General features: G+C 40.0%; 3 protein-coding genes across 4 annotated transcripts; 1 reads left to right on the top strand and 2 right to left on the bottom strand.

The window, feature by feature from the left end:
• Positions 1–52: 52 nt before the first annotated feature.
• Positions 53–874, bottom strand: LOC138615676 (G-protein coupled receptor 15-like). Its single transcript, XM_069689433.1, has one exon. The coding sequence runs from the start codon at positions 872–874 to the stop codon at positions 53–55; it is 822 nt and encodes a 273-aa protein (XP_069545534.1).
• Positions 875–4,739: 3,865 nt separating this feature from the next.
• LOC138615675 (G-protein coupled receptor 4) lies at positions 4,740–6,568 on the top strand. The gene is made up of 2 exons (XM_069689432.1): positions 4,740–5,120; positions 6,038–6,568. The coding sequence occupies exons 1-2, from the start codon at positions 4,740–4,742 to the stop codon at positions 6,566–6,568; spliced, it is 912 nt and encodes a 303-aa protein (XP_069545533.1).
• Positions 6,569–8,454: 1,886 nt separating this feature from the next.
• LOC138615642 (uncharacterized) lies at positions 8,455–12,103 on the bottom strand. Of its 2 annotated transcripts, none has more exons than XM_069689394.1 (3): positions 11,879–12,103; positions 10,541–10,805; positions 8,455–9,582 (listed from the first exon to the last, which is right to left on the bottom strand). In XM_069689394.1, exons 1-3 carry the CDS (start codon positions 11,905–11,907, stop codon positions 8,911–8,913), a joined length of 966 nt encoding a protein of 321 aa, XP_069545495.1. In that variant the 5' UTR covers positions 11,908–12,103; the 3' UTR covers positions 8,455–8,910. The 2 variants fall into 2 exon arrangements, with proteins under 2 accessions (XP_069545495.1, XP_069545496.1); XM_069689395.1 differs by having other exon boundaries at positions 11,946–12,103.
• Between the last annotated feature and the right edge of the window lie 6,163 nt (positions 12,104–18,266).

Genomic DNA, 18,266 nt, shown 5'->3' with positions numbered 1-18,266 from the left:
ATAAAATGTTCAAGTATTGCCATCCACCGTATGTCAGAAAATGTGATCCAATCTAGACTGCTTCAACAGTTTTGGTCTCGGCAGCAGGGCAGCAGTGACACCTCATCTTGGGCAGCTGCTTCGTCCGCATGAGATAACTCATCGGCTGAACGAAACTGCTCATGGAGAGAACTGTGTAGGCCGCACAGGTGAAAGGTGAGAAGGGCGAGAAAAACGTGGAACCAAACTCCCTCAGCAGGTACTCTGAGATGGGAGAGAGGTAGTGGACATTGACCAGCACAAATGAAGACAGCACCAACTTGAAGGCTCGCTTTTTCGCTGGATGCAACTTCTTGTTGGGCCCTGATTTGCGGAGAGACTTGAGAATCAGGATGTTGCAGGTTGATATGATCAATATGGAAGTGCTAATTAAGACCAGTATTACGTTCCACTTGTTCGGCAAATAGAATTTGATCAGACCACAGATTGCAGCAGTTAGGACATACACCACCAGGCACAACGACAGGCGCAGCGAGGGATCCTTGAGCCGGAGGAAGAGCAGCGGATGGCAGACGCCCACATAGCTGTCCAGAGCCATGAGGCAGAGCAACAGTGGCCCTCCTCCTTGGTTCACACCCCATGCAACGAAGCTGCCAGTATTCATGGTTGGATTCCACAGGAAATAAATGTACTCAACGAGGACCGTGATGCAGAACATCATGTCAAACAACGCCAGGTTGAGTGTGAAGATCTCTGAGGTGGAGCAGATACCCGGTTTTCCCAGCAGGAGGTAAATGACCAGAGCGTTAGCCGGCACTGCCAGTGGTGGCACGACCGCTACCGTGGGCAGGTAGTACCAGACCAGACTCTGGACGTCCACTGTGTTGTTTTCCATTTGTCTGCGTTGCAAGTCTGTCAAAAGAGAGGGTACTTTGACAACATGCAACGTTTTTCTTTTAAAGTTCTAATAAACATGTTCATATCAAATCTGCAAAAAAATATTTTTTGGGGCCTCTTAATGGGGCAGTTCAACAAGTTAAACAGCGACCACCCATGACGTCCTCCATTGGTTTGTGAACTGCTGGTTTTGAAAACTCCAGTTTTGCATTTTGGCCGTCGCCATCTCGAGTGTTTAGAGCAGTTTGAAAGTTGAAAGTTAGAAGTGGCCAGATGTGGAAGTGATGTGTCTGACTCGATCTGATCCCGACACCATAGTGGAAACATGACTGCACCAGAGGCCTGTCAATCGAACAGACACGCACCCCAAAATTCAGCTTTTTGAAGCCTAATAGCTGAGTAATGACGGGATTTTTTTTTTACAGATAGAACACTAAAAAACGAAAAAGAAAGAGTGAAGTCATCAATTGTCACCAATAGGACTTATGGAAAAAAATTATTGACTTTGTATTTCAAGAGTGAATTTGAATGGGAGTCTGTGGAGCCAGAGGCTTTTTGGAACCAACCCCTACTGGGCTTCGGTGGTATTGCACTTTAAAGCACTTCAATATTGGGCTCCTTTTTAGACCAGGAAGGTACTTTTATATACAGTGTATGGTCAAACATGACCCGACTCCTCATAAAGTTTATGTAGCATCCTTAAAATACTGTCAGGTTTTCAAAAGCTCCACAAAATGCTCCCTTCATCCACTGAACCAAATCCTATTTTTGTATTTGCTTCCACAAATTAAACTATTTAGACTTGCCTCCACAAACAGTACGTGCTCACTTTGCATGTCATATTTGTCTTCTGCCAGGTGTTTTTTGGAAAGCCTGTCTAGCTCCTAAAACTGATGCAAATTCACACTGATGGCATGCATCTAATCTCATTATTGTTATGATAGTTCTGTTGTCAGCTTCGCATTTTATATCCTGTGAGCTGGCAGGATCCTTTCACTGCATGTCTTTGCAGTGGTTATATGAGACTTTATGACCATCAACTTTGAATTCAACCCACTGTTTTCACGGCAGCAAACCAACTCCTCTGACACTCAGCATCGCGATGGACATCTATCAGCGTATTACTAATCAATAATAATTCCAAACACTTTATTTTCAGTTCACCATATGTGTCAAATTTGGAAAAGACTTTTAGCAGCTGTTTATAACAGTTTATGGCTTCAATACACGGATGTTTTAGTCAGTCACTGCAATAAACACATGCTTACAGTTTATATTTTTAATGTTTGTTTATATGTAAAAAATGAAAACATCCTGCAGATAGATGATAATTTTAGTCTTTGTGTGAATGCAAACATGCACAATGTGCATGATACAAAAGATGTTTTCAAAATGAGTAGTACATAAAATGTTCCTGCAGTCAAACAAAGCAGTTTTTGTAAATGAGGTATCTGTCAATAAAGTAACTATTTTTAATGGTAAGCTGTACACTGTAACGGAACAGTAATGGAAACACAGAAAAGATGCACAGTTCTACCTTGTTATCCTTATAGTTGTACGGTCAAGACCTGACAATATTATAGAGGGAAACACATTCATTTAACATTTACCACATAAGCAGGCATTTAACCCAACAGTGGTGAGGAAAAACTCTCTTTTAACAGGAAGAAACCTCCAACAGAATACAGACTCATCGGTAGGCAGCCATCTGCCTCCACCAGTTTTCTACTAAATCCATAGATTTGTTACAAATATGTAAAACTTGCATTTCCTCTTTGAAAAAAACCTTCATGGATTTCTACAAATTAAAACACTTTTGAAGTTGTTCGTTTTACCTTTTAGAGATCCCAGTGTTCTTTTCTAGGAGTCCGGGGATTCAGGCAGAGGTCAGTGGACTGAACGACCACAGAAAAGCTCCTGATAGAAACTCAGCTCTTTATGGAGATTTATCTCCTACATTTGAATACCCACAGTCAAAACTGACAGATGATGCATGATGACAATCTCCATGTGAAGTCTGTTTGGATTGACATATGCAGTGCAACTCTGTGTGCTGTACAATCACCCAGAAGGACGGTGTCATCTGCATACAGTGATACCTTCCTCCTCTCGCTCCTTTGAACTTATTCTGGACTTCACATCCTAAACATGAGTTTAACAAACAATATGGCCTCCTGACACCCAAGAGAAATGCTGATGAACACTAACTTGGTTTTGAACCCACGTTACAAGTAGTTAAAAGCAACCTAACCCTAAATAGTTATCTTATTTTTTTTTTATTCTGTCTCAAATTTAATATTTTAAAGCATATGTATTTCCCACAAAGGTTTACCATACTCTGCTATTGAGAAATGTTAAGTATTATGTCTTGGGCTACAGTCATGCCTCTATGCCACATGAACTCTATCACTTCAGTAAATAACACATCTGCATTCCCATTAGGGTGACTGCTTTTACTGCACACCAGCAACAGAAATGTGAATTTAATTCACAATCACTATAAATTATGTCACTGGGGTTTAAATATGCAGTTTACTTTTCTTTTTTTTTTTTTTTTTTACATCTCTTTTAATTCTTACATGACTGGCACCATGACCCGACATGGCATTGGCTTATGTGTAATTGACTTCTGTTTTATTGAAAGTTGAGAAATGACTTGCACAAAATTGTATCTCGTAGTTTGTACCATGTATGTACATAAGTTGGACACGAGGTGTTTGAAATCGACTTCTACCTGTTGACTCTATATGAAAAATGGACTTAGCTTCCAGGTTCGAAAAAGGCCAAAGCCAAAGGGCCTTCAAATGCAGTATGTTGCAGTTACATAAAGTTGGGTGAATCTAGCTAGCACATTTTTTTTATGGATCCAAACTGAAGCCAAGACATTCTGACTACAGAATGAGATCCACGAACTGCAGATCTTTCTTTCCCATAAAGTCCCCTTCCTTTACTAGACACCTTAAGCTCACATCTCAAGCCAAACCTTTAGACCAGGGTTGTCCAGAGCCACAAAGTCATATGTGAATTTGTTAGTTATGTAATAAAATATATTACGTAACACACAGGACAGGACAATTTATATAAGAACTTATTTGTCATGGCTTATTAGTCCCTTCAGGGCCTTCGTTGTTAACACTTAGTCGGCACTTTAGTAACAACTTGCATTAGATTTCTCATTTATGCTTACCTTGCATCACCTGTTTACAGTGTGGAGTTACATCAGTGAGATGAATATTCAGCTGCAGTGCTACCGTAGATATAACTGTAGTACCCACAGGAGCAGACAGAGGATCAGCTTGCTTTTTTCAGCCTAACATCAACCACAAATGAGAACAATGAAAAAGAAACCTCAGGCAGGCGACATGAGAAAACTTTAAGACGTATAACTTTATAATGCAACCACTGGGAATAAGCACATGCTTATGAACTTAAACACGTTACAGTCATCCCACAAAAAAGACAAGACAAACTTGGCAACATGGACACAAAGCCAACTGCATCTAACTCAACCTAAACACGCCCCTTTGTACACATTCAAACTATCCAATAACTGAAGACGTCTCAATCGCTCTGTTTTGCTGCACTCACCAATCACAGCTTGCATCAGACCCAAAGTTCAGAAGGGATAAAAAAAACTGTATCTCACACTGGACCAATCAAAAAGTGGCATTAGACTCTGTGGAGTACATTTATAAGACTTGGCCCCTGTGATCCAGTACAGTTCTGCACGATACCGTGAACCCTGTGAAGGTAAGATATTTTATGTAACTCCTACCATGGATAATGAACATTAACACCTTACTCTGCTTTATTTCTCGTAGCATCCCAAACCCTTCTTCCAGCATCATCACTTCTTCCCTACAATGTTCAACGCCACCCAGATTCCTGACATCAACCTTCATGAGAACTCTACCAACCCCGGGAGTCCCCACGGTCCTCCACCGTGGTACCAGTTCCCAGTGTGTGCCGTAGCCCCTTACGGCTTCATCTTCTACTTTGGGGTAAAGGTGTTCAACCTGGCGGTGGGCACGCCGTGCAACGTCCTGGTCATCTGGCAGATCGCTTCCAAGAAAAGTGACGCTTCCACGTCAGACATCTTCATCTTCAACCTGGCAATCCTAGACGCTTACTTCTGCCTGATGACGCCCATAGACATGGTCAACCGGCTGCTGCTGGGCGACAGTCGCATTTGGTACTTCCAGAGATTTGCATATGGGCTCAAGGATGTAGCACCACTCTTTCTGGTGAGTTTTTGTCAAATATTATACAATTTTGTTCCACCAGAGCAGAGCAAATCCTACATCTTATAAAGAAAGCTAAAGTGTCCACTGTGTGATGGTGTTTAGCCTGTTTGTTTTCTATGAGCCTCGAGCTGAGTAGAAATAGCTGTACAACAGGTTTTCTCTCAGACTGTTGCTTGGCTGTAGGTTCCTGTGAAGCTCACTAATGGGCCCAGGAACTACATGTTAGTGATCTCAAAGGGATTTTATGTAAATACCAAATTAATATGGGGAACTTTTGGAGCTGTAATGGTAATTAGATGTAATACTGCTCATATATTGTATAAGGTTGATATATGATATTAAGGTGCTCTTAGTTTTACCATCGTCACCTCGTGCCTTTACAACTATTGTTTTTTTTAAAAACATATTTTAATATAATTTTAACAATCTAGCATAATATGTAGGTTTGCATCAGTTTGGTACAGAACAAGTCTAAAAGAGGAGGGTACAGTGATGAGGTTATGGTTCACTTGCATTTGTTGGACAAATTATTTTCATTTATTTACATTTGATTTGATTTCCTGTTCCATTATTATTATATTTCCTATTTGTACTAATATTCAACACAGCAGCATATAAATAAAGTAAGATTGCTGCCTCGTGGTTGTTTGCCTCCGCCAACCGTTCAAGTTGCAGTTTAAATCTATGTTTGTTTAGACTCAAGGGATTCAGTGAGACGGTGACCTCGACCTTTGACCTTTAATCACTATGCTCTTATCAATTTATCCATGAGTTTTTAATTGTGATACTCCGATAAAGAATGGTTAAAATTCTGGTAAAGTGATTTTGTTCAACTTTGTACAGACCCACTTAGGCTGAAATTAACTACAAATGCCTCCAATCGTCTGTAACCGACGTCTTCCTGTCTGCTACCCCAGGTGTGTATCTGTCTGGACCGCTACATAGCTGTGGTCCACCCAGTGCTGTTCACTGGTATCCGCGACAACAGGATCCGCGTTGGTATTTCTGTGGTGGTCTGGGGCCTCATCCTGGCTTACGGCCTAACGAAGTGCATCGCGGGAGTCATGAGCGTCAATGAGGTCTTCAGCGGAGTCATCCTCTTTGCATTCGCAGTCATGGTCTTCTGCAACATCTCCATCATCTGGGTCCTCCGCCGCTCTGTGGCGGGAAAGGAGGAGATGCACCCGGTGAAGAAGAAGGCCCTGAAGATGGTGCTGATCATCCTGGCCATCATTGTGTCCAACTACCTGCCGCCCGTGGCGCTCATGCCTTTCGTGTCGTACTACACGTTTGTGGCGTTCCGCTGTCAGATCAGCATCAGCGTGTTCTCCATCATGGATCTGAGCTGCAGCATCGAGCCCCTCCTCTATATCACAAAGATGGAGCGTGTGGACGGCGGGTGCTGCAGGCGGGGGTTCTCCAAGAAGCCACTTGATGTCAAGGTGTAACCAAGCCTCCAATAGCAAATTAATGCTAACTTTGAAAATTCTTCCGCTATGCTTAACGGAAGAAGACTTTGCTTGTACCATTTTTTTTTTTTTTTTTTATACCACAGACAGTCAATACCATGGAAAACTGCAAATCTGCCCGACAAAGCCAAGTGGCTACTATTTAACAAAAACCTTTGGCGTTAGTTTTCCATATAAAACAATATTATGACGTTAAATGTGTAAAATGCCTTTAACGCATTCACTCTAACAAATATAGAGGGAGGAAAAAAAAAAAACTGGACAAACTGCACTTTTTCTGCAAATCCAAATATAAACTGTGGACCCAACAGCTGACTGCTGATAGCTGGCAGAAGAGCTACAGGCTGAGAGATAGATAACGCCTTAACTAAAGCGGAAACAAAATTGACTGTTTTTCACCCTAGCTGCCATCTGTAGAAGAAAATATATGTATACTCCTACTTCTTGATAATTTAGTCTGTTCATCCACTACATTACTAAATGTCACGATAAAGAGAAAAAGTGCTAAACTCACAAATCTACTAAAATAAATAGCTTGGTGCCGTAGCAGTAACACTCATTTCAGGCTAATTTGCCTCCTATTAAACTCATGCTGTTTCAATTTGACGTAGTAAAACCCTTTGATGTACAGTCTATGAGTTAAACTTACTTTAAATCAGCTTATTTGAATGTATTAAACTGTAAATTAATTTATAAGATCAATTTAAGGGCACACAGCAAAACTGACATCTTTAATTTCATGGGCTGTTATCAAAATATGTTTAGTTTCTAAAACTAGTTGAATTGGACACACACTGAAACAACAGTTTTTATTGCTAGATAGAATTTCCCCCCAAATTTCAGCTGGATTAGATATGGTTTCTGCAAAGATTACTTCAAATTAGTTTTACAATCAGGTAACTCTGGTGTATTTTTTTTTACTTCTCTGTTCACTGACTTCAGAGCCGAAAAGTACACAATGTCAAGATAATACAGTGCAGCAAACACAAAGGTGTTTCAAAGAATTCAAATTTCCGACTTAACATCATACGTCACTATATAAGTTATATAAGTGCAGGTCCTTCCGAATAAAAAGATTAGAGGCAGTCTATGATCTAACCATGAAGTCACTGCAGGTCACACTGAGAGATAGATCTTATCAAATCTAGTAGGTCTGTTTAATAGTAAGAAACAACTCGTTTCTCCTATTGACGCCACTTACACCTGCAACCAGCGGGCTTAGAGACGTTCCCAGAGGCATTCCAGTAAAAAGATCATTAACCGTAATAGACATAGATGAAGCTGCGGGTGAACGTAAGCACTCCAACAAAAAGAAAAAGTGAAAATAGTTTCAACCGTAGCAGATTATTCCTCGAAGAGTTTAATTTGCTCTCCGCGTCTCCCATGGCAACCACTAATTGAAACCCCCACTAGTCTTTTAGTCCATTTTAATGACAGCCTGGGGCAGCGCCTGTTTACAGAACACTGATTAAACACTTATAGCTGGTTATTAATTATGAAAAAGAAACACACAATGGGACCAATTAGCAGCTATGTAATGAGTGACTGTGTAGATTATGCAAGTTAACAAACTAAATGCTTAACACTGTAATTCATAAAAGAAATCTAATGATGGTATAGCACAATTTAATTAAACACCTCCGACCACTTTTAAGAGATTTTATTTAGCAAACTGACAAAAAACAATTTAAACAGGTGATTTAAGAGAACAATTTAAATCAGTTGTGGTGATAAGTGTTACAAAATATAATCGTATTTATGTCTGCGGCTGATCTTTAGTCTTTCTTTCAAATGGGTATAAAGAAAGTGACTTTTGGAATATTTTGAAATTTTAATATATGATGAATGACATAAATGAGTCTTCATTTTGATCAGACTTTATTGTACATCTGCTTGAAGAATGTAAGTGTAGCATTGTGTTTGTATTTCATGTCTTGATTAGAAAATGTGGATTTTACACATCAGATACTTCCTGATGTCAATAAAAAGAAAAAGGCTTATTCAAAATATATACAATATATATAAATGTATTAGTCCCATGGATCTAACTTCTAAATAATTATATACTGTAAATGTGTAATTCAGAGTCATTTATCAATGACAGAAGCCTTTTTAATATTTACCAACTTTTAATGAGATGTTTGATTTCTGAACCAATGAAATTTATTTTTTAATTCAACTCTAATACAACGAGATCACCTGGAACTAGTTTGGCCATTTTGATATACAAATGAAAAGTAAAAAAACAAAACTGTAAAACTGATGGCAGTGACAACGTGAAACGTGTCATTGGTCGTCTCAGTAGGAATCGGACAAGTCCATTAAATCTGAGTAATTTGAGCATGTGTCTTCTTCAGACTGTCTGAGCTGGCTTCAGGTCCGTCCTCTGAGGTCACGTATCCGGGGTAGGTGGGAAAAAACTGGGGAGACGGTGGTTTCAAGGTGTCACCTTCTGCCCCCGAAGGTGAGGACTGAAACAGGGGGATCAGCTTGGCATGAGCGTAGTCAATCTCAAAACCCTCAAAAATAAGCCCCACCCCCCAGACGCCCAACCCCTCCTCAAGGAGCCGCGACGCCTTCTTGGCAGCCAGCACCAGTTCCTCATAATCTCCTTTTTCTAGTCTGAATATATCAGAGGTCAAAGGTCGGCGAGGTACCAGCACAGTAAACCCAGGCGAGTTGGGGAAAGGAGTGAGAAACGCCACGTGTCCTTCGTCCTCCCACACGCGCCACTGCTGCTCCTCCCCACGAACAATACGGGAGAACAGGCCCGGGTGGGCTGGATCGTCCCCGAGGAAAGTCAGATCGGGTGGGACGTCAGGGACCGGCAGCTTGGCTCGAATCTTCGTCTGGATCTCGGTGAGGCTCGAGTCACTCCACCGCGGGGCCGTCTTAGAGCTGCAGTAGCCCGGGTCCTGGGCGTTGTGCTCCTCCTCTCCGGCCAGGTGAGGGCGCCACTCTGCATCCAGACCGTGCAGGGGGAGGACACGGATCTGTAGCGACCACAGTGGACATACGTGTATGTTTACAAACTGAAATTTACATTCAGTCAAAAGTTAAAACAGGTGTGGGCTCCTGACCAGTGCAGCTGTGGTTCAAAGAAACTGGTACATTCATTGTGTTTGCCAGGAGACCTCCAGAGGCAGCAAGAAGACATCGTTCCCAACCGAGAGAAAGTCCTGCCCATCATCCCTGTAGAACCACAACTTGGGTTTGTGTACGTTAAACACACACGAGGTAATGTGTTCGTTCAACTCTTTATGCCAAGCTGAGCTAACAGTCTCCTGGCTGGAGCTTCATATTTAGCACGCAGACATAAATATACAGACATACAACTGTCTCAACATGTCAAACTATTTCTTTAAAAGATTAAAAGTCAAATGTACGGGAAATTGAAAAGGTAGCAATAATGACTTTTTGCTGAATGATCATTTCATATCATTGCTGATATTACTTTTCGACATCACGTCCAATATAACCTTTCTATTCCAGTGTACTTATTTTACTAAATTTATCTTACTTGTATTGTTATTCTATTAGGCACAGGTGTTATTACTCTTTTGTTTTATTCTTATTCTGTTGGAATTTGAACAATGTCTGGCACAAGAATTCCCTTTGAGATGGATAAATATCTAATTTGATCAAATATTAAACTTTATTTTAGTTTCACTAAAAGGATAGGAAGGGTAATGTATAGGCTTATTTCCATTCTTGATTCTCAGTAGTTAATAATATTACAAACGACACCCCTCAACAGGCTCGAGTTGCTTCGGAGGCTTTTCCCACCACGACGAGAATAAAATTCGATAGAAATGCTTGATTGTGCTTGATAATATATCAAATTGAACGGTGGTGACACTATATTAGCGAGCAGTGGCTGTCCGAATCCCCACTCCTGTCTGGTGGCACTGTGCAGTACAACAGTCTGCCCACTGTTCGACGAAGCCTCACCTGGGCAGGTCTGCCTCTGTGGGGCCGGCTGACCAGCGCACACCTCCGAACCCGCAGCCTGTCACACAGCAGCTCCGCGACGGCTCGCGCCCCCGACAGCCAGGATGAGAACTCGGGCTCCTCCAGGTGGAAGATGCTGCCTCCCGGGCGGCCGGGGGTGCCGCTCTCCAGGATAACGGAGCCGGGGGTCCAGGGCCGAGGATGGAGGTAGGCCACCAGCCCCTCTGACTCCCAGATGACGTGACGATGAGGAGTGGAGAGCATGCTGTGGAGCCGGGAGGGAGAGAGCCACGCCGCCAGATTAGAAGGCACACAAAAGCAAACCAAATTTGAAAAGATGTGCGTTAATGTTATCGGATTTATTGAAATGTAGTCGTTTACTAAACCACAGTTTGTCCGAGAAAAAAAAAAGGCGATGTAATACTTTCAATGCAAAAAAAAAAATTTTTATATAACTGTTAAGTAGAACTTTGAAAAAATATAACTGATGTAGTTAAAAAAAAAGAAAAGAATTATAATAAAACTCTTCTAAAAAGTTTTTTGCTGGTCGACAGTCCTTAAAAACTGTTTAAAAAAATGTATTCTTTCAAGCATTAATAGTTTATGTTTTATAATAGTCTGTGATATTTCTGAATAAGAAATGTATTCAAAGTTAATAAAGCCTATATATATATATATATATATTCGAAGGGCAACCAGCCACATGATTTCTTAATCAAATCATCAAACATACACATGATGTTTTGTGCTGCAGAATAAGAACAATGTTCAATAATGGTAAGTATACAGTAAATATTAGTATTTTCTGTACTTTTCTTATCAGTCTCAGGTAACTGTAGTGATATTGCTGATCTTATTTTGAAGGAGCTCCGGATCAGTCTCAGGTAACTGTAGAGATATTGTTGGTCTTATTTTGAAGGAGCTCCGGATCAGTCTCAGGTAACTGTAGGGATATTGTTGATCTTATTTTGAAGGAGCTCCGGATCCCCATCCGGGGCTGAGTTTTGAAAACACATCTGTGACTCAGGCGCACGTGACGGCAGGCTGGAGCGCGAGGGCTCATGTTGAAGCCGTACGGTCACTAAAACAGACCATAATATTTATTTTAGTCAGGTAATTTATTGTGGGTAGCTACATTATTAAGACCTTATATTCGACAGTTGTGCGCTACTTGAAAATAAAATTTGAATAATAATGACGTCAATTATATGTTAATAAAAATTTGAATATTGGCTTAACTTCAATGAACCGACCATAAAACACCTGCTTTTGAAATGAAGTTTAGTTTAACAGTCGCCACGCCGACGTGGATATCTCGCGTTTATTCCTCTGACCCACCTTCTCATAATGAACCTTGTAAACAACATAAAGCAGCAGTGAAGTAAAACGAGGTGCTGAAACCGACCTGCTTCCTTCTGCTGCAAACCAGCCGCACCAGCCAGGGTAAAGTGTTCCAAAAAGAAAAGAGGAAGATTTAAAATGAACTTATAACCGAGAAATAAAAACCACACATTGCTGCTCACGCCTCCTACTTCCACTCATTTCACAACAGCTTCTTCTTTTGGTAGATTTCTTTGCAAACCGACTAGAAGGCGCAGTTACCGCCCCCTGCAGGGCTGGAGTGGAGAGCGCAGCAGTTTGTTGGATGTGGTGATATTTCTATGACGCATCCCCAAGAAGATATTTTAATGGAAATTAACAGATTCTACATTCAGGAAAAGAGTTTAAAAAAAAAAGAAAGAAGTGTTTATTAGTTTTGCCTGCATGCAGCAACGGTGAGACTGCTGCAGCTCGTGCCTTTTTTTTTTTTTGCACAGTTTTGCATACTGGATTAGAATGACAATTATGATACTATAATTATTGTTTTTGAATTGTGTGGCACAGTCCCCTTCATCACAGTAAACATCCCGTCTCGAGGGGAAATTAGATGCAGTGTCTCTTCAGTGTGCCTGCCAATAATCCATCATGGTGGACAGCTGTTCGCTTTTAGTGTTGTCAGAGTTGCACTTTCAATGTGTGACAATGCAATGCAATGAAGTAGCCTGTTCCTTAGACACAAAGTGGCTTCTTTGCAAAGCAGTGACAATTCAAGTCTGGTATGAACCTCAAACTTCAACCTGATGTTTGTCATTTGTCAAATAGATGTACTTACAGTATTAATAACCCAATGATTTTATATATAATAATATATCAGTCACAGGGACTAATAGCCTCCTTTTTGTTTCGTACTTACACTTCGCGGCTACTGTACTTTTTCTAGAGTGGGATTTTTTTCATGCAGGAATTTTACTTGTAGTACAATGTAATTTTACATTGCAATATTTACTCAAAGAAAGAATTACTCCTGCCACTAATGGTAGCTACCAAAAAACATGACAAAAAGATGTTCTAACTTTGAAAAACAGATAACACAGGTAATCTGTAAAAGTTCAATGTTCATTCTTCTAAAATTCTGCCATAAATGGTAAAAGTGTACAAGTGGACTAAAACATGCAAAACCAATTCACATGAGTTAAAAAGACTTGTTTTACCTTCTTTTTGGAAGCTCATTTAAGGCATGCAGTGTCAGGACAAATGAATTATATGACCTGCTGACAAAGTGTACCATGACATCATGACAGAAGGTTAAGACTTTAGGATGTTTTTAGACACACTCATTAATCCTTTGGTCTGTTACATCTGAGCAAGACTCTTGCTTTAGGGCCCTCTAATATAAACTTTAGGTCACAATAATTGTCAGAGTTTACTACCAAGCAAGCTGCCTGCTGTGACACGTAAAATCTGTAGTTTTAAGATTGGACATGTGAGGGCGGCCTTGAACTGCAGAGAAGGAAGAGACTCGCCCGTAGATTAAAAGATAAAATGAGATTTTATTAATCCGCAGTGGGGAAATTCAGTCATCACAGCAGCACAGGAATATAGTTAGGGGAGAAAAAAAAGGTAAGCACATAAGACAAAAATGACAAAATATGCACACGATAACAAAAAAAAAGGATAGATACACTTTTTTTTTTTTTTAAAGTATAAAAAAATAAAGACCAATGTACAAATACACACACACCCAAACTATATACATAAAATAAATAAATACACCTTGCGGTGAAACAAGTGTCAGGTGCTTTGACATACAGCGCAATGTTCAGAAAGACCACCTTTGTTGCAGTAAAACATTTGAACTCCTCAACTGTTATGTTTTCTGTCTACAACACGTTACCCCATTTTCTTCATCAACAAAGTTTGAATTCCTCTTTTATCTGTGGCTTGCTGTCAACCCACTTCCTCTTTGTGAAGAATTTCAATATGAAAAACCACACAGTACTTCTCCAGTTGGGGCAGCCTTACACACACACACACACACACACGCACACACACACACACACACACACATGTGCACACACACACACACACACACGCACACACACACACACACACACACACACACACACACACACACACACACACACACACACACACACACACACACACACACACACATTCAGACACTTGTTAGAACCCTTACTGACATAATGCATTTTTCTTATCTCTAATCTTTTCCTTTACCATTACAACTACTGTCTAAACCCAATCCTTAATCCTAATTTTAATTTCTAAACCAAGTAAAACATTAAAACAGATATTTAAAGAAGATAGCACCAGATGCAGTGGCTTCACTTTTGACAAATATCCTCTTTCTAAAGCTCCAAAGGTTCCTCACAAAGATAAAATCATTTGCACCAATACATGTGTGGAAAACTGCAAAAACCTTTCGCTGCTCCAGCATACTTGAACTAGATGAACGTATTTGAGTAACTTTGAGGTAAATAAAAGGAGGATGAAAGAAAATGAGGGTCTTTTATTGCTCTTTCATGCAACACGGACACTGCTCATATGTTTCAGATGCATTGCAAACTACATAAATTATTGCTCTTGCATTCACAGAGTGGGTTTTTCAGCAGGTTATATGTTAATATAATGTAACAATTCATGATAAAACTTGCATGTCACATGAAAGACATTGAGGTAAAGTGAACGAATGTGTCGTCCCACTTTCTGGGAGTAAATCTGTCCTCCTAATCTGCAGCCCATGACCTCGGTAATGAGCTCAGCTGCTCAGAGATCCTCTGTGCAGGTTGTCAGCTGAGGACCATCACGATGATTCACTTAGTCAGGGAGGCCAGAGGGTCAGAGTGGGTGAAATACAGGAGTGCAGTACAAAAATAGCTAAATGTTAGTGATGGTGAGATGAAGCCTCATGAGGCATCGAACCACTTCAGCCAATTGGTTCCAGAAAGGGTTCATTACTCGAAGCTTCATGTGCACATGAAACCACCTACTGGCCAAGTGTATAATCACAGGCAGCTGTATCTGAACCACATCATGTGATGCATTGAATGTTTGTGTCTGTTATGGCTGTTGAGAATGACTGAATTACAAAAATGTATGACCAAATAATTTCTGTACATAAATTATCACATATGTGCATAATAAAATATCTTTTGAATGTATTCTGTGTGTGTAAATTTTCCCAAAATGGTCGTATCATATGATATGGCAGGTTGTGTAATCATGTTTTTCTGTCACTTTAGGAAAATGGCATGGGCTTAAGCAGGCAGAGGACAGTGGAAGTGCTTGTGGAACGAGGAAGAGGGGACTGAATATGCTTGTGTAACTTGGACAATGATGTACAGGACAGGGGACATTTTATTCATTTTTATTCAGAAATAACAGTTTCTCAACAGTTTTTGGTTTTGTGGATGTCCACATGTCAGAAGTAAAGCTAACAGCAGCCACCTTTTCCACTTTAGCCTTAGCCTTCTCCTTACCTGACTCATACTTGGCCTCCACCATGGCCTTCAGAGCCTCAAGGAAAAAATATATGGTGCTGAACTGTGAGACACAATAAAGTACTCATTTGTTTCATGCATGCACCCATACATACCTGCCCTGTAGGGAGGACATAATTAGGATCCAGTTTGGACACAAATGCCCTGAATCCAACATCATCCACAATACTGAAGGGCTGTGTGTCCTTCACTATCATGGAGATGAGGGCTTCATCCAGCTCTGGTTTTCTGGTGGCTGGTTAAAAGAGAATAAACACAGTGTCTGTTACCTGTCTTTATTTGCACAATAAACAAAAGTGAACAGGGAAAAATTGTGATGGTGTATTTGAAATATTGTAATGACTTACCTTGGCTGGGTGAAGCTCCAGTTTCCTCCTTATTCTCATGCAAGGCACGGTAACCCCTCAGCATGGATGAGGTGTTGTTATTGTACCCCAACTCCTTGGAGCACAATAAACACCTCACCTTTGAATAAAATAAGAAACTGAAAAATACAGTTCTTGATAAGCAAACCTAATGTGTCTGAAATAGAGTTAGATTTACCTTATTAGGAGTTATTAAATCAAAGTGTTCCCACACAGGGGAAATCCTCCTCTTCCCAGCTGGCTCCATCTTATCACCTCCTTCTCTCCTCACTCTCCTAAATCTCCAAACTATCTCTCTCTCTCTCTCTAAACTCTCCAAACTATCCAAACTCTCAACTGACCTCAACTCTCCACCAACAACCCACATTTTGAATGGAGCCTGAGAGGTTTATATTGCCGTCAAACCTCCCGGCAAAATCTGAACCGCTTCCCGAAGCAGTCACGTGGTACAGCCGGCAGCGAGGCTTCGGACGTCATCGTTTTTGGCTCCTCCCCTAAATGAAGCAAGCCTCGACACGCGCTTCGAAGCGTCGGCACACCTGTAACATCACTACTAAATGTCTTTTGTGAAAAGAAGCAAGTGTGATCTTATACACTTTTAACTCAACACAAGTTACGTTTCCTGGTGTTTAAATGTGTTTTAGACCAGCAAGTTTATAATTAGGGGTCCAATATTCTGCGTATTTTTCTTCACTAGAAGTGATTGTGTAGCAAAACTTATGCAGTCAAAAGTCCCCAAATTTGGCATTTTGGTTGCAAACTGCTCCAACTACTCAGGCACAAAAAAAAATGACACTAATTAACCTAATGGTGGTGCTGTAATAATCAACTATTGTACATCAATGTAGAATCAACTACTTTACAGTTTCAAACTTTAAAATCAATCTTACAGTTTATTTATAGTGTATAAGAAATAATACTGAACTTGCTAAAACTTGCTGCTTTGTAGCAGGTGTATTCACACATAACGCTCTTAATACGATTTAGAAAAAAAATACTCAAGCAGAATAAAGAAATTCTGCAGAAAAAATACTTATGAATATGTTTCTGTACCTGCAGCTGCAGAAACATATTGAGTTGGTAGACTGTTTCGTAGTTTCACTAGCTGGTGCCGGAAAGAGGTTTGATATCTATTTCTAAAGAAAACCAACAAACAATGGCTACGAGAGGAATCAGTCTTCTTTAAAATGACTCAAACTAAAACAAGCCATGAGGTCATGAAAGTGGCCCAGAAGCCATGTAAGGGTTGAGAAATCTGGAGGAACTGGTCTTGTGCTTTCTCAGTAAGACCAGGACTTCTCGCAAAACTCATATACTTTCCTTGATAAAGATAGTGTCACATATTTCAGCCTTCACTTCTTATTCAACAGACTGCGATTGAGCTGTCCCACCACACGCTGTTTACACAGCTGGTTCCTTGCCATTCCTATTTTGGTGTTGTCCTTCCAAGAAGATATTGAACTGAAACCTAGTTTCATGGTTCGGTTGGAGGTCAATAGTTTCATGACTTAATTCATTCAAATCTGCTCAATTCCAGGGAAAAAAAAAAAGTTTTAAATTCAGTTCCCTGAAAAAAAAATCTAACAGCTCTTGGATCATCACTCGGATCATCGCAGGAGTCTGAAATGAAGCATGAGTCAATTTGACAGTAAAAGTAAATGTGATAACGTTAACTTTTCTGTAAAGAGATTTTTTTTTAAGGCATTAAAACACCTGTCTGAGTTATTGATTGTGCAGTCAGATCATTCAGAAATCATTTGTGTAGCAGCCACAACCAAAGACTGAAATATTATCAACAAGTTGCTCAAACAATGAAAATAATGGAAAAAAAATACAATTAGTATTCAGCCAAAGAATGTAAGAGAGGAAAACAAATCATTTTATGAGTTTTTTTTATTGTGAGTATTTTACTTGATGTTACCTAAATTGTCTCTTTAGTTCTTTGTAGTAATATTACAGGAATTGATTTGATCAATAATTAATTCTGGGTATTAATCTTTTGATTGGCTATTTAGATAAAACCTCAGGTAACCTGTAGCAGTAAAGTCATGAACAATGGTATAAACAGTATATTGTGTATTGAGGTGCTGAGCTTAATGCAGCTGGAGTTCTCTAATTACATTTTTAATATGTTTGGTCAGTCATCTATAAAAGAGGCATAGTGGACTGTCTTCAGCAGAGCAGACTTTTTCTACTGTAAACTAATGTGAACTGCATCCACGGACAACTTTTAGATGTGAGAGAGATCTGCTGCTTTTATAACGGATTGTGTTATGTATCTTTTTTTCCAGAAAATCTGTAAACAATGAGAAAAAAAAAAACCTTGCTGCTTTGTAGCATTGGTGTTTTCACACACGTTTGTTTTGCTGGACTTCCCATACATGAATATATATGATTTTAACATTTAACAATAAAGCTCCTCCGTGTTGAATCCACACGATATCATCATACCACCACCACTACTACTACTTCATCCAATATGACCGTGTCTGCAGGTGGAATTCAAGCAGCATTCTC

Source organism: Brachyistius frenatus, unplaced genomic scaffold (assembly GCF_029030835.1).
Source record: "Brachyistius frenatus isolate BFR_SWC_R1_liver_20210118 unplaced genomic scaffold, ASM2903083v1 Contig_7, whole genome shotgun sequence".
Classification (NCBI taxonomy): Eukaryota; Metazoa; Chordata; class Actinopteri; family Embiotocidae; genus Brachyistius; species Brachyistius frenatus.
Note: the sequence above shows the minus strand (reverse complement) of the source record. Positions and strands in the feature narration are given on the sequence as shown.